This window comes from Lactuca saligna, chromosome 1 (assembly GCF_052625555.1).
Source record: "Lactuca saligna cultivar CGN05327 chromosome 1, ASM5262555v1, whole genome shotgun sequence".
NCBI lineage: Eukaryota > Viridiplantae > Streptophyta > Magnoliopsida > Asterales > Asteraceae > Lactuca > Lactuca saligna.
In genome coordinates this window covers 10,428,523-10,445,141 of record NC_136417.1, presented here as the reverse complement: position 1 = coordinate 10,445,141, position 16,619 = coordinate 10,428,523, and the positions used below count along the sequence as shown (strand labels likewise).

Genomic DNA, 16,619 nt, shown 5'->3' with positions numbered 1-16,619 from the left:
ATGGAAAGGGAAGAAACCGAAGTGTGATCAGTCGGAGCCGATGAGAGTTTAACGTGTTTGAGGCTGAGACGATAGTGAGAATTGCGATTGCGTGGGATTGCTTAACGTCGTATTTGCTTACGTCGATCATAAGAAGAAACCGAAGGGTTTTTTTTGAAGCGTGCCTACCTAACTACCTCCTACTCATGTATAATGTATATTGTGTAAACGAATTCTGGTATACCCGGAAATTAATATTCATACCTTAAAACCGACATTTATTGTTATCGAGTTAACATATTACTCGAATGTTACCCGCTCCATCCGACCTATTATACCCATCCATCCGACCTATTCTACCCGAATTCGGAACCGTGGGACGACACGCCTACCGCCTATGGTAAATAGTGTTGCCGACACATTTATTTGTAAGTCTTGGCGCTTGCGAGAATTTCCCGCGTAGCTGCTTTACCTGCCATGTTCCTTAATTCCAGAATACCCAAGAAAGCTCTCAGTAATCATCACATCAATTTAAAATTCTCAATTTACTCCACCAAATTTCTTTCCTCCCTTGTTTCTGCTCTACAGGTCCCATCAATTTTCCCCAAAAAACCACACAACCAGCAAAATTTCCCTACTACGTTCGACCCTTATCAGTACCTCAATGAATCAGCGAAATCACGAGACTATACACTTGTAGAAACTAAAATCATACATACCCATTTCCTCAAAACCAACGCCTTCCATTCGAATACCGAGTTTTCGAATTATTTATTGCGCTGTTATTATAAAGCTTCGGTCTTTGATCACGCACTCAAGGTGTTCGACGCAATTCCTCACCCAAACATTAATTCTTGGAATCTCATCATCTCGTGTCACAATGGAAACCTTAGGTATGCAGAATCTTGGGGAAGTTTCTGTAGAATGCATTCTTTGGGTTTTTACCCAAATGAATTTACATACGGGAGTGCTCTTTCCGGTTGTATAGCTTCCAATTTGGTTAATTGCGGGAAACAACTTTACTCACTCGCATTAAAAGATGGTTTCTCTTTGGATGGTTATGTTCGGAGTGGGATGATAGATTTATTCCTAAAGAGTTGCAATTTCAATGATGCTTTAAGGGTTTTTTACGATGAATCTTGTGGGAATGTGGTTTGTTGGAATGCGATAATTTCCGGTGCCATTAAACACAATGAAGACCATCTGGGTTTGAATCTTTTTCAGCAGATGTGTCGCGGACTTCCTTCTCCAAATAAATTCACATTTCCTTCTGTTTTCAGTGCTTGCGCTAAATGTCAACAACTTGACCTCGGCAGATTAGTTCATGGGTTGGTTATCAAATATGGTGATGGAGAAGACGTATTTGTGTCCACTGCTATAATCGACTTCTATTCCAAATGTGGCCAAGTAGATGAAGCTGTGAAGATATTTTCACGAATGTCTGTTCATAATGTGGTTTCATGGACTGCTATCATCACAGGTTTTGTTCAAAAAGGTGAGTTTGAATCAGCCCTTCAGTTATTTAAAGAAATGCTATCTTTAAAGGTAGAAATAAACAATTACACTATCACTAGTGTTCTTTCCGCGTGTGTAAACCCAATATTATTGTTCCAAATCCATTGTTGGATTTGTAAAACCGGCTATTCCGATCCAACCGTGAAGAATTCTTTGATAAATTCATACTCAAGAACAGGAGCAGTAGAATCATCCAAACAGATATTCAAAGACTCAAAACATTCAATGAATCCAAGTACATGGGCAGCAATGATAACTTGCTTTTCTCAAAATGGAAGATTAGAAAAAACATTTAGTTTATTGAAAAGAATGTTTCGAGAAGGTTTAAAACCTGATAAATCTTGTATACCGAGTGTGTTGAGTATCACGGATCAATTACAATTAGGTGAACAGATTCATTGCTATACGCATAAAACCGGGATTTTTAATAACCCTTTAGTGGGTTGTTCTCTCTTCACCATGTACTCGAAATGCGACTGCTTAAAAGAATCCTACAAGATTTTCCGGGAAATTCCCGAGAAAGACGAAGTTTCTTGGGCATCAATGATTGCGGGATTTACAGAACACGGGTTTGCATATAAAGCTATTGAGTTATTTCAAGAAATGCTTGTTAATCATATCATATTAGATGAAAAGACTTTAACACCCGTCCTTGCAGCCTGTGCGTCTCTTCAATCTTTAAAATCCGGCAAGGAAATCCATGGATTCTTTTTCCGGCGACTCATCTTTGCCGGAAGTCCAATAGTTCATATGTACTCGAAATGTGGCGATTTAAGATCAGCTAAATTGGTGTTCAACATGATGCCTTTTAAAGACCCGGTATCGTGTTCTTCTTTAGTTTCAAGCTATGCACAAAACGGGCTAATCGAAGATGCATTTCATCTTTTTCGTGAGCTAATCGTGTCCGGTTTCGAGGTCGATTCGTTCACGATCTCGTCCATTTTACGATCCGTAAACGGACCCGAAACCGGGGTCCAGTTACACGGACGGATCGTAAAACTCGGGCTCGAATCCGATACATCAATCGGGAGTTCATTGGTCACGATGTACTCAAAATTCGGGAATCTTGATGATTGTTGTAAGTCGTTTGAACAGATTGATAACCCGGATGTGATCACGTGGACCGCGATGATCAACGGGTATGCTCAAAATGGAGATGGGTTAGCCGCATTAAAAGTGTATGAACTCATGGTCGAGTCAGGGATAAAACCGGACTCAGTGACTTTTGTGGGTGTGTTGAGTGCGTGTAGCCATGGTGGTTTGGTGGAAGAGGGGTATTGTTATTTGGAGTCTATGGTTAAAGATTATGGGATTGAACCGGGTTTGAGGCATTATGCATGTATGGTGGATGTTTTGGGCCGGGCTGGGAGATTGGAAGAAGCGGTTGGGTTTATTGGGAAGATGCCGGTTGAATCGGATGGGTTAGTGTGGGGTACATTGCTTGCTGCATGTAAAGTGCATGGGGATGTTGAGATTGGGAGAATGGCGGCTGAGAAGTTTATTGAGTTGGCGCCGTTGTCAGATGGAGGGTATGTGGGGTTATCCAATATTTTGGCTGAATTGGGGAATTGGGAAGAAGTTTTAAAGATTAGAAACGAGATGAAAGGGACTGGGATAAAGAAACAGCCAGGATGGAGTTATGTATGACACTTAGGATTGTGTCTTTTTTTTGGGTCTAGTTAGAGGCTAGGTGTAACTCAGTTAGATTCAATTAACAACTATCAAAGAGCCCCATACATATAAAAAAGTAATTGCACAATAATTGAACTATAGTTAAAGAACACTTGTGGATTACTGATTCAATGTTTTATTAATTGAAAGTTTTTTCTTTGAAAGTTTTTTATCTCTTACACCATCATACAAAAGTTCGTATGCATAATAAGTAATATGACTCTTCCTTAACAAATCTTCCACAACAATCTTCGGAGCTGCAATCACCTTTTTATCTGCTTCAAATATGGTGTTTACAGTCTCTGGGACTACATCCTTCTGCACCATCAGGTAAACAACACCTACTGCTTCACGCACTCTATGCTTCACACAAAGACAGTTTATCACCTGCCCAAATGTAGCAACTGATGGTATGAACCCATGGTCAATCTCATCAAGAAGAAACTTGTAACCATGGTCAACGTCTCCTATTCTGCAAAACCCATAAATCATGCAACGAAAAGTGAAGTTATCTGGTTCAGGCATTTCATCAAACAGCTTCTGTGCGTCATCCATCTTCATCTTCTCACTGAAAGCTTTTATCATGATATTGAATATGGGAGTTGTGTGGGAGAGATTACATTGACGGAAGAGCTCATAGGCTCGTTCAAGATCTCCATTCTCACAAAACCCACTAATCAATGTGCCATAGCTAACTTCATCTGGGTTTAGTCCAGTTTTCTCCATTTCCTGAAAAGCTTCCATGGCTTTATCCAGTTTTCTAGCTTTACAAAGGCTTTCAATCAATGTGTTGTAAGAAATTACATCAGGAGCAAAACCATTGTTTTTCATTTCTTGAAAAGTTCCAATCACGTCTTCAGATTTCATATTCTTGCAAAGGCCATTTAACAGAGTGTTGTATGTGATAGCATCAGGTGTCACATGATCCCACATTTTATCCACCATTTCAATAGCAATACTCATCTTCGACTGCTTACAATAACCATCAATCAAAGTGTTAAACGTGTATATATCAGGAATAAAACCTTTTCCCAAAGAATCATTCATGAATCTATCAGCATCCAATACACAACCCATCTTGCAAAGCCCATCAATCAATAAATTATAACTCCATGTATCAGGATAACACCCGTTTTCTGGCATTTCTTCCATTAACTCCAATGCCTGCAAAATTAGACCCTGTTTAGCCAAACCTTTAATCAATGTGTTGTACATAATAGTAATGGGTTTCACACCCTTTCTCAAACAATCTCTAAATACAGCCATGGCTCGATCCATATCACCATCTTGGCAATATCCATAGATTAAAGAGGTATAAGTAAACTTATCAGGCTTAAACCCCATAAAAACTGCATCTTTAAGAATCTTGGAAGCACTCTCCACCATGCCCAGTTTGCAGTACCCATCGATTATGGTGTTGTATGTGAAATCATCTGGCTCGAGACCCTTGTTTACCATCATTTGTAAGTAACTCTCAGCTTCCATAACCTTTGAGTTCTTGCATAAACCCCATATGAGTGTGTTGAATGTGACAACATCGGGTGTTAAGTTTTGTTTACTGGCAGAATCCAGCATTCTGGCAGCCTGGGTGAGCTGTTTGGATTTGCATAGACCTTGAATGAAGACATTGAATGTGAAGACATTTGGAGATATGCCTCTCTTTAGTACCTTGTTGAAAAGTCTCTCACTCTCTTGAACATTCCCTTTCTTGCAAAGTATGTGTATAAGCTTGTTAAAAGTGACAACATCAGGAAAGATGCTTCTCATGAGCATTTCATCGAACAGTTGGTATGCGTCGGATTGATTGTTTTCTTCATAGAATCCACCTACCACTGTACAATAGGTAACTGCGTTGAACTCACACCCTGACGCAGGCATGTTCTTGAGAAGCCTAAGAGCAGCTAAAGACCTACTTGTCCTACAAAACGCTTTGATTCTAATCGTAAAAGTATATACATCAGGAACAACTCCTTTATCTTTCATTCTCATATAAACTTTATGGGCTTGATCAAAATACCCGTACTCAACTAATATATTCATAATTGCGTTATACGAATGAACACCTGGTTCGCAGTTATAGAAATCCATTCTTTCAAATACATTTACAGCTTCTTGAACCTTTCCCTTCCTGCCATAACTTTTCATGGCGAATACATAAGCTCCTTCTAACAAATAATTATCAATATCCGACCTCATTTCTGTAAACACACGTTCCATTGCTTCAAACTCACCATGATAACCGAGGTTTTCAATCATACACTTGTAAGTTATCAGATTATGCTTAAACCCATCTTCTTTCTTCGCAGAATTGAACATTTCTAGCGCCCTTAGTGGATCCTTTTGGTATTTCACAACAGCAGCTACATGTTTCGTAAGTAAATTGCGCCTCATTACATATCTTTGATCGTAGTGAAAAATGGAATTTGGATCGAGTAATTCACGTGAAGTGGGTGCAGAATCGTCCTCTTGGTCTGCTAGTTTCAAATATTTATTGTTATGTCCTCTCTTGGTCCCCGAGTCAAAGTAAGTTCAAGAATTTGTGATTAAAAAAAAGTGATGTATTCATAATTAGGTACACAGGGATACATATAAAATTACCCTAAAAATACTCATTTTATAGAATCCCGACATCATTTCCATCGTATCATACACATATAATGATAATCTATCATACACATATAATGATAATGTTTTTATTTTTTAGACAAAAATTACTTTAATTGTTAGGTTGAAGGAAGTGGACTCGATGTTAGTTGAGGCGGCTCGACAATATCATCCCCTAAGCTCGGCATGTCGAGCTCGACAACCCAACTTAAAAGCCATTTGTCGAATCTGCCTCCTCCTCTTTTTCACACGGTGCTTCTCCCTCTCTTTTCCCCACTCTCTTCTCATAATAGTGGTTTTGACACTTCTTCCATCAAATGAGGTGGATGTTTGTTTGGCTGACGTTGAGCTTGGTGAGCTCAAAATCACTACCTTTGGCCTTTTTGTGGTTGTCAAAATGATACCACATTTGGTCTTTATATATAAATATTTCTTGCATAAATGATTATTGACTACAAATATGTTTTTGGTCAAACGTTATGGTGAAATGCTTTCTTTCTAAGCTCGAGAGAGCGGTGTCATATTTGTCACCATGCCACTTTAGTTTTTTAACATCCACCTCACTACCATAATATTTTTGCCACACAATATGCATGTCATGCCATTTAGGTAGGTTGGGTTACTATTATGCAAGACTTGGAGAATAATAAACAAATCATTGCACGTGTGTCTGTATACCTTGCATAAAAAAAATACATCATGTGAAGTTTATCTCCTCTCGATATCTCTCTTCGGCAGTAATGTATCGTTTGAGCTTAGCCACTTGGCATACCACCATTGGGGGGGGGGGGGGGGTATGTCAAGTTTGCCACCCTTTTGCCGAACACAATGTCGAGCCATTTCCACAAGTCTAAGAGGTCAACGATTCAACTCTCATTTGGGACATATGTGGATTTAAGAAGTATTTTATGAATATATTAGAGTGTGTTGTCGTTCCAATAATAAAATAATTATTAACTTTGTAAACCTTGTGAGAATTGTCCTTATTGCTAACACTCTTTATAATAATGTGTTAACTTTTATAAAATATCCAAATTATATATATATATATATATATATATATATATATATATATATATATATATAATTTGGACATTTCTTAAAAACTTAACTCTAACTAGTTATTTTTAACAATGTTAACCATAAAAGACTATTTTTAAAAGAAATTTTCAAACTTAAGACCATCTGTACTTGAAAATCTTCATACGTACCAAATATGGTATGTTTAGCCGAACACATTGACCATTTATGTATTTTTGTCTTTGATTAATGATTATGTTATTTTGGGTTGAAAAACAATACAATTATATTTTACATATGTAATCAAGGACGATTGAATTTGATCAATTTCGAAAATGGAGGATCAAATCCGTTAATATGACAAAGTAAGTGGACTTATTTGCATAAACCCTAAAATTGTGGTTAGGAGTTGTAGGCTTGTAGGCGTAGCAACTCCTCTTTTGGTTCAATTGCCTCACATCTCTCTCGATCAGCAGCAAGACCACCGGAGACTCTGTACGGTGTAGAGAGAATGGAGACGGCAGGACAGTGGTTGGAGAAGGCGTTACTAGATCTTTGCCGGAAGACAGACGGTTTGGAATTAGATGGAGATCTCATCTCAGGGCTAGTCTCCTACTGTGACCTTGCTCCTCCTGTTGACGCTAAGGAGTACCTCGATGTAATTGCTCATATTCCATATCACTACTTATTCTAGTTTATCTTCCTTACGAATTTAATTCATCATTATGCTATTTATTATAGACTTTCATCTTTTGGTTTAGTTAACTAGTAGGGTTTTGCATATCGTTTTGCTGAATCAATTGATGCAAAAGGCAACTTGATGGTTGAGTTTATTTGAGGCAATCCGTTGGAGTTTATCGAGTTTATGCGTTGCTATGAGTCAAAACGCTATATTGATCATCTGAAAATCAAGTTATTGGTTCAATTGGGAATGAAGATGTTTACTGACAATCTAATAATATTGTTAGATCATCTTGTTGATTGTGAGAATACACAATAGCATAGCTACAGCGCGGCATTTACCCTAAGTATGCTTAGAATTTTGATAGATATGTATTGGGCATTATCTTTCATTTGATTTCTAGAGTAACAAAAGTAGAATGTTAGATCAGTGTTTAGCTTTTGATAATTCCAACATGAAATGCATCTTGCTCTCTATAAGCACACCTATGTGTTTTTACTATATTACCATATTCATTTTGAAGTGCATTTATATGAGGCTAAACAAAGATATGTTATGGCTCATCAGTTTTCTAGATGTAGGGAGAAAGTGTTGGGAATCAAATGTAATTGCACAAAACTTTAACACATTTTGTTGTTTTCTTCTTGTTGCCATATACATATACAGAATATAGTTGGTGAGGAAGCTGGTCGACCCGTGATTAATGAATACCTGAAACGAAGAGGTTATATAGAGACCACCACCCCGCCAGATCATCCAACCACCCAATTCCGTGAGTATGTGAAACCACCATCAAAAGAAACCATTATCATGTCTAAAAAACCAGTAAAACCTCCAAAAGAAACTCCACCCTCCACTTCCAAGAATGTCACAGCTCAGATCACACAACCACAAAACCAACAAACGGGAAGTCAAAGCAAGTCAAAAAAGAAAAAAACCGGGAAAGTCATATCTCTTGCTGAAGCTTCTAAGGGTTCAATCATATTTCAGCAGGGGAAACCATGCTCATGTCAAGCCCGTAGACACAGATTGGTTAGTAATTGTTTGTCATGTGGGAAGATTGTGTGTGAACAGGAAGGAGAAGGACCTTGTAGTTTTTGTGGGGCCCTTGTTTTAAGAGAAGGAAGCACGTATGCTGGCTTAGAGGAAGAAACCGTTCCCTTATCGGATGCTGAGGTGGCAGCTGAAGCTTATGCAAAAAGACTTGTTGATTATGACCGCAACGCTGCTGCTCGTACAACGGTTATAGATGATCAGAGCGACTACTATGAGATTGAAGGGAATAGTTGGCTGTCAATGGAGGTATCATGTTAGGTCATATTTGTCAGACCGGATATGACATAATAGGTTGTACTGTGTTTCTTGTGCATTGATGTCAGTACAACCTGTTATGTCATATCAGGATTGCTCTGATATCTGATATGTGGTTGTCTAAACTTTCAACTCTTGTTGGACACAGGAAAAGGAGCTTTTGAGGAAGAAAAAAGAGGAGATAGAGGAAGCTGAACGAGTCAATCGCAGCAAGGTTGTCATATCGTTCGACTTAGTTGGGCGTAAGGTAACTTCTTTACCTTTGTTATTGCTTTTTTGCATTGCTCTTCTTTCCTTATTAAACTTTTGGAATTAACATGCTATTGTGGTCTGAGTCTCATACATGTCAAAAGCAGTACCATTTGTTCAATATTGTTAAAGTTTTGGAATTTTATTGTAGGTTCTTCTGAATGAAGACGAAGCATCTGAACAGTTTCAGAAGAGTATCATGCTACAACCTGTTAATGAACGAGAAGTGAACCGCATCAAGCCCAATCCGACTCTTGAAATACAACCGGTTTTTATCGACCCGGGCCACAGAAAGAAAAAGCCCGAGGTGAAGACCAAGAACAGTTATGTGAAAAAAGGTGTATCTACTGGCTTGTGCTTGGAAATTAGTGGGAGAGTGCAACATGATACTAGTGAGAACTAACACACCATCACCATTTGGTGGATATTAGCAACTTTTAAGATGGGAGGTAAAAATCTGATGTTTATAAACACTTAATGCACTTTTAAGAAGAGAAGATTTTTGACAAACTAAGATGGGGGTGCTTGTGTTACATATAATATTCATCATGTCTTTTAATCTAATTGGCGATTTTTTTAATGAAAAGCTAAATCTCTTTAATACCAACTCAACAAAAAAAAGTTATTAAATATGTATCTGCTGAATTGTCTCATTTTGAAACGCTAGTTTTATTTATTTATTTATTTTTTAGAACTTTGCACATCTCTGTCTTTAGCATAGCCTATACCCCACTTGTTACTCAAATGTTTGATGACGGTACTAAACTATTTTGTTAAGTATATTTTGCAAATGTATATCAACAAAATACATCAGCCCTTCGCAAGCGATACTTGATATATTTGCAAATAGTTAACCATTCTTAGTGTTTATTGCTTTTAAAGCTGGTAGGAGTGCTGCCACACTTGTCACGGTCCATGTAGGCGTCACCTCAACTTTGCCACACTCATTGCAACATTTGTCATTTTCATGGCAAGAGTTCCATTTCAAATATACTATTTTTTAAAACTAAAGTTCCATTTACTTCAAAAAAAAAAAAAAAAGCACACACTTAAACTTGAAAAACAAACATTTGAAATTAAAATAATACACACTTAAATTTAGAAAACATAATGCAAGACAAAAAAAAAATCTTAAATTAAAAGACAACTAGTTTAAATTTGGGCAAAATTTGAGGAGTGCTTCACAATTTGCTAAAACTCCACAAGCTGAAAATATTTATCAGCTTTAATATGATAAACATCAAGAGCATTCAATAACAAAATATTTTTATTTTTATCATTTTCGATTTTATGCATCATCCCGTGAAAAACATTGTTAAAATGAGTTGCAAATGCATTTGCATGTCTCCATTTAGAGAAGAGTTGATCTTTACTTCGAGGAACAGGGGTTTCACTATGGTATGTTTCCGCGACTCTCCCTCAAAAATTACGCGCATTATTGTTAATGCGGATTGGATCTTCTGTTACATCAATCCATGCACGAGCGAGTAACATCTTTTCTTCAGAAGACTAAACCCGAGCCATTTTTAGTGATGACATTTAGAAGAAGATAGACTTAAGGCTTGACTTGGCGGTAATGTCAAGCCTTAAGTTTTTTCGAGCCTTGGCTACCCATGCCGTTTGTAAGGCGTGACTTAAGGCAATAATTTTGTATATATTTAATATTTTTATATGTATTTTCAACTATTATTCTATTTTATACAAATATCTGAGTTAAGGCGGCATTTTGGTAAAACTTCGCGGCAGACACAAACCTTGGAGTCAGGACGAGCTTTTTAGAACCTTGGTTTAACCACAAAAAACATTGGGTTATTACTTGGTGGTTTGAGATTGCAAACCCTTATATTAATCCGGAAATGGCCTTGTGGTGGTGATAACAGACAAGAAAAGCGACACATCATGTAAATTGGTTATCAATTCTTTTGTACGAGGTTGATGGTGGTTTGGACATGGGGAGTTTGACCAACATGAAGGTCGGGGTTTAGGGATTGGTTATCAAACTCTCAAACTCTCCATCTAGTTGATATTTTCTTCAGATTTATTGGGTCACGCAACAACATCGGGTTTTGCTTGAATGATTTGGGGACACCATTAGCTTGATCATTCTTTACGCTATTTGTTTTGGAAACAAAACCTTCTAACCTTAATAACGAGACGTTGCAACGTTCAAAGACCTATGTCTCGCATGCACAGTCAGTCGATTGATCAATGTAAACCCGGGTGATTGCGTTTTGCTTTTCATCCATAACCTGGTCAACATTATGACTTGATGGTAAATCAAGTATGTTAGTCCTTTCAATATACAATTTGCTTGTAGGTTTGTTTTCTATGCATAGGTTTTTTCTTGGTTTCAGTCCAATCACATTTTTTTTTTCTTTTTTTATAAACTCATTGTAGGAACAATAAAATATTGTTTTGTAGGATCTGAATTTTTAAAATGTTTGAATTTTTAAGAGGCTCTGAATAATATTTAAGAGTTCGGAGAGGACAGTGAGAAGTAAAATGTAGACTGTTGTTTGAAATGGAAAGAAAAGATGGAAAAATATTTGTTGAAAAATTAGGATAGTTGGGTTCCTCTTTTTTTGTTTATTTATTTATTCACATACAACTATTTATTTTAAAATTTAGAGACTCATGAACAATTAAAAGGCAAAAAATTAAGAGGCTATCAAATACTTTAAATCTAAAAAATTAAGAGCTTGTTTCTTATTTGTTTTTTCAAAAAGTTTGGTTTAGAATGAGTTTGGGTTTAAACCTGAAACCGATCTAGTAAAACTGAGAAACTTAATCTATTGGTTTTGGATTGCATTCTAGTTTTCCGAAAACTAACAATTCGTTTTTGTGTTCAATTTTACCTCAAAACCGATCCACCTCTGTCCATGGTCAACCCATGTATTTTCCAACACTATTAACAATAAATTATTATTTCCAAACTAAACCGTTATTTTGAAATATTCCATGCATTTTCGAATACTAATAAAAAATACTACTTTTAAATATATTGACATTTTTTAAATATTCTTTGTTTTTCCAAACTACTTTACATAAGAAGTAGCTTCAAAATATAAAATCTTTTAATTTTCGAAAATTATGGTCAAATATCATTTAAAAGAATGTTTAGTATGTGATTTATTACTTCAGCCGCGTCTAGTCATTAACAACTTGTTCTTAAGTTGTTTTTAGGAGAGAAATGGGAAAGAAATGAAATGATCCAGATGAAGAAGGGTCTTTTTATCCTTTTTTTTTTTTTTTTTTAATTTTTTTTTTTTAATTGCAAATTGAAGTCAAAACCTAAGCAAAAATAAAAATCTCATTTGACACTAAAACTCATTCCCTTTCTTGCTACTTGAAAACAGACTTGATAATTTTTTCTCTTTCAAAATCTTTCCTTTTCTTTTTCCTCTCCATCTTTAAAATTTAAAATCAAGAACACAATATGAGTTCACCCAATCTATTTGAATGATAAAATATAGTAATATTATATTTGGCATTTATTGCTTTTTTAATTATAACATACAAATACAATAGTAAATACATTAAATAAATATTGATAAAACAATATAGCCTTTTTATGTTTAAGGGAAACAATAACGAAAACATGGACAGAGATTCATGTAATTCTATAATCTGTAATTTTATATCAAAACATTCTTTAAAAAGATTAAAAAATAAAAAGTAACGGATAAGAGATCTAATTTCTCGCTACCAAGGACATTACACATATGATGGTATTGGGGAGCGCAGGTGAGCCTCGTAGTAGGTGATTATAAACTCCCCAAAACCCTAACTCACCCGTTTTCACTTTTTCCTTAAACTCCCAAAAACCCTAAACGAAGCTCCTCCTCATCTCCTCCTTAAACCACACCATTTCTCTCGGACGAGAGCAAAGCTAATTCTCTGTTTCAAAAATGGTGGCTGACAAGGGTAAGAAACCCAAGATCGCAGAGAAAATCGTGGAAGAAAACGCCGAGCAAATCGATGGCGAACTTGTTCTATCTATCGAAAAGTTGCAGGAGGTCCAAGACGAACTTGAAAAGGTACTTCCTGTTATGTTCTAGTTCATCGATCTTCAATTTGGGTTTCAAAAAACCCAATTCATTTATCTTAAAAAAGGTCCGGAATCATGATTCTTGTTTAACATTCTAAGAGCATTTATTACAAATTTGATAGTTTCAAACTTATTATCGTGTTTATGATGTGTTCTAGTTTGCGCTGTCAGTTGTCTTACTAAACATATGCACATTCGATTAGATTAAGTCGGATATGGTGAACTGGGAAACGTTGTGTATTTTAGCGGGGTTGATCGGAATATAATCCATAGATTGTTGTTGTTTATCTGTATTCAGATCAATGAGGAGGCAAGTGATAAAGTGTTGGAAGTGGAACAGAAATACAATGAAGTTCGGAAGCCAGTATATGATAAACGGAGTGAAATCATCAAATCAATTCCTGATTTTTGGCTGACTGCTGTGAGTGGTGTAATTTGATGTATTACTTTGAGTAGTGAACAGTTTTCATAACTCAAATCTAATATTGCTTTTTTCGTGCAGTTCTTGAGTCATCCTGTTCTTTCTGATCTTCTGTGTGAAGAAGACCAAAAGGTTGAACCCTTAACACAATTAAAGAATTAGGGTAGTGTTTGGTATGATGGAAGCCAGTTACGGAATGGTTCTTTCTGTTGCAATGACAAACGAGGGAATGGAATAGACCATTCTTGAAGGAACATGATTCCTTTCATTTTATTAATTTTTATTCTCTAGCCATGGATTTTCTTTTTCCATTCCCACTATACATGATCATGGAATGTAATAATTCATTTCATTATCATGCTTACTCCATTACCTTGTACATTCCATTCCCTTGTCATCCATCAAACCAAACAGACACTATATGTATTAGACTCTGTAATATCTTGACTTTTTTCCGGCTTTACATGAATGCTAGCTTGTTAAGTGATCATCTTGTTACAATTGTTGCTTTTAGATCTTCAAGCATCTAACTTCTCTGGAAGTGGAAGATTGCAAAGATGTGAAGTTGGGCTACTCAATCTCATTTGTGAGTAATATATTAATGTCCCTTTTATGACCCAAATTGACAAATGACAGAACAAGTTGCATTGTATTTGACATGCAGTGTATTGAGATTCAGACGAATGTCAATGGGACAAAAATAGAAACATTTTGTCCACCCAAAAAGACGTAAATCCCCTTTTCAATTCCTCATTTACAATAGTTATGCAATTTTATTTACTTTTTTTTCAGAACTTCAGTCCCAATCCATACTTTGAAGACACAAAACTCACCAAGACATTTACCTTTCTTGATGAGGGTACAACAAAGATTACAGCTACCTCCATAAAGTGGAAAGAGGGCATGGTATTATGTTTTATTTTTTTTACTTGTCTTATGTCTTGATTAATGATGTTCATATAATAATTGGGAACTCAGTACATATTGGGGAAAGTCTCTTTTCCTACTTTTCTGCATTAAGTTGTTATTTTCTTCTTTAAGCACAAAAGAAACACTTGCATCTAGTTTAAAAAATTGTATCATGTGATCTAAATCCATTAAGTAAAAAAGAATAAAAAAGAACATCTTAGTATATTTTGTTTTTCTGAAGGGACTTCCTAATGGGGCTGCCCCTGAGAAGAAAGGAAACAAACGGGCCCACGAGGAAGAAAGGTTATTGACTTTTAAAATTTTTTTTTATTTAATTCTGTATGGTGGATACACACTGTTTCTTGCCTAATTTTTGTATTTCTTGAATGTCTTGATGCAGCTTCTTTTCCTGGTTCAGTGGAACTCAACTGAAAGATGGAGAGGAAGAGATCCATGATGAAGTATTAATCTTTGTGTATTATAAATTGCTCATTTTACATCTTTTAATCAATTTAATGTTACAATCATTTGTATTTCACAGGTTGCTGAGATCATTAGGGAGGATTTGTGGACTAATCCCCTTACGTATTTCAATAATGTAAGATCCCTTGTGTATCTTTGCTTATTTTGAGTATATAGATAATCAATGGACATTTAATGGGCATAGTTGACTTTTTTACTTATTGTGTGCTTAAAATTTTTATTTGTTTTAGGATGCTGATGAAGAAGAGTTGGAAGGCGATGAAGGTGACGAAGAGGTAAAACTTTGGTTTTCTTTTCATGATAAATTCTATGAAATTAACTGAATCACTAGCACCAAAATACATTTGGTTAAATTTTCACTAGAATTAGGCTCTTTTTTCTATTAAATGCTATCTGTATAAATGATGTTGAAAAATTACTTGAGAAAATGCTGCTGATACACTTGAGGAAATGGAAGGAAAAAACAAACGAGGGTAAACTAGTGAAAAGTTGTTAAATTTCTCTATTAAGCGTGTTAAGTAAGTAAAAAGGAGCACTTGTAGATGAAGGTGTTGTTTGTTTTTGACTTAAAGCAGGAAGAATGAGTTAATGGGGTGTTGTTGATTTAGTTGGTTTTGGTATTTGACAGGAAAATGGGAGCGATGAATCTGAAGATGAGGGTGAAGAAGAAGAAGATGAGGGTGAGGATGAATGAGTTGGTGTAAAGTTTTCAAGTTTAGTGGTTAGATGCTTTAATGTGTGGACGTAAAGACAGATGATGTTTTATCGGTTCATAGGTCTATAATTAGATGTCATGTTAATTGTGTGAAGTTTCTAAGGTTTAATTTTGAGCTTTAATTTGCAGTGTACGCAACGCTTCATGCTGATCTAACAACTTATACATTTAAGCTCATTAATGAAGTTAGACACTAGTATATATTTTGGAAGAATTACCCATTTAGCACCGTATGTATGGTTTCTTTTACCTGCTATATTTGATATTGGATGACTTAGAAATGAATGTTTGATATGTATTGCTTGTGTGGCTCCTTTAATCTTTAATGATATTGGTATTCATATATGACATATTCAAAATTACACCACTAACTCACTCTGAAAAACTCTCATTTGTACTCGTCTTCCTCATTTCAAATGATTGGTTCATCAACACCTTCAAGCATTAGGGCATCGGCTCAAAGCATAAACAATATGCAAGGCGTGAAGTGTTGTAGAGTTGAAACCGAGTTCTCGATTTCATGGACTAACTAGAACCCTAGAAGAAAGTTCAGGGGAATCTCAAAATTTAAGGTATATTTTAGCATTAAGATGATACATTGGGTAGGTATTTACTCTCTTTTGTCCTATTTTTTTTACAGGACCAATTAAAATTTTGTGATTCATTCTTGTGGCTTGACATAAGATTTCCAATTAAAACTACAATGATATGATGTTAGAGATGCATGTAGACTTGTAAAATGATATCGTTATGCATGCCTAACTGCAAATAGAGAAACATGATAGGAGGATGTTCTCGTTAACAATGTTGGTACTGTTGATGGGGGTGCTAAATGGAGTCATTATCATGGTTGAGGTTGTAATGTTGATCAAATTGCTTTTATAGTTAGCATTGCCCTAAGTATAGTGTTTTAGGTAGGTTTGTTAGTTCGGTGTATGGTATTTTGGTTAGTCCTAGGTAATACTGTTGGGTTAGCAAATTACACTTCTGATGATCGTATTATAATGGTTAT

The 16,619-nt window shown here is 35.8% G+C and overlaps 4 protein-coding genes across 4 annotated transcripts; 3 read left to right on the top strand and 1 right to left on the bottom strand.

The window, feature by feature from the left end:
• The first annotated feature begins 404 nt into the window (after nt 1–404).
• Nucleotides 405–3,329, top strand: OTP87 (pentatricopeptide (PPR) repeat-containing protein). The gene has a single exon (XM_078961713.1). It carries the CDS (start codon nt 457–459, stop codon nt 3,139–3,141), a length of 2,685 nt encoding a protein of 894 aa, XP_078817839.1. The 5' UTR covers nt 405–456; the 3' UTR covers nt 3,142–3,329.
• Nucleotides 3,258–5,699, bottom strand: LOC145002480 (Pentatricopeptide repeat (PPR) superfamily protein). The gene has a single exon (XM_078961760.1). The coding sequence runs from the start codon at nt 5,554–5,556 to the stop codon at nt 3,286–3,288; it is 2,271 nt and encodes a 756-aa protein (XP_078817886.1). The 5' UTR covers nt 5,557–5,699; the 3' UTR covers nt 3,258–3,285.
• Nucleotides 5,700–7,208: 1,509 nt separating this feature from the next.
• On the top strand, nt 7,209–9,545 carry LOC145002350 (transcription regulator/ zinc ion binding protein). The gene is made up of 4 exons (XM_078961660.1): nt 7,209–7,447; nt 8,138–8,773; nt 8,931–9,029; nt 9,183–9,545. The coding sequence occupies exons 1-4, from the start codon at nt 7,301–7,303 to the stop codon at nt 9,432–9,434; spliced, it is 1,134 nt and encodes a 377-aa protein (XP_078817786.1). The 5' UTR covers nt 7,209–7,300; the 3' UTR covers nt 9,435–9,545.
• A 3,245-nt stretch (nt 9,546–12,790) lies between these two features.
• On the top strand, nt 12,791–15,821 carry NRP1 (NAP1-related protein 1). The gene is made up of 10 exons (XM_078961601.1): nt 12,791–13,068; nt 13,378–13,500; nt 13,582–13,632; nt 14,015–14,086; nt 14,293–14,406; nt 14,651–14,712; nt 14,810–14,870; nt 14,951–15,007; nt 15,123–15,167; nt 15,521–15,821. Exons 1-10 carry the CDS (start codon nt 12,940–12,942, stop codon nt 15,584–15,586), a joined length of 780 nt encoding a protein of 259 aa, XP_078817727.1. The 5' UTR covers nt 12,791–12,939; the 3' UTR covers nt 15,587–15,821.
• The last annotated feature ends 798 nt before the right edge of the window (nt 15,822–16,619 follow it).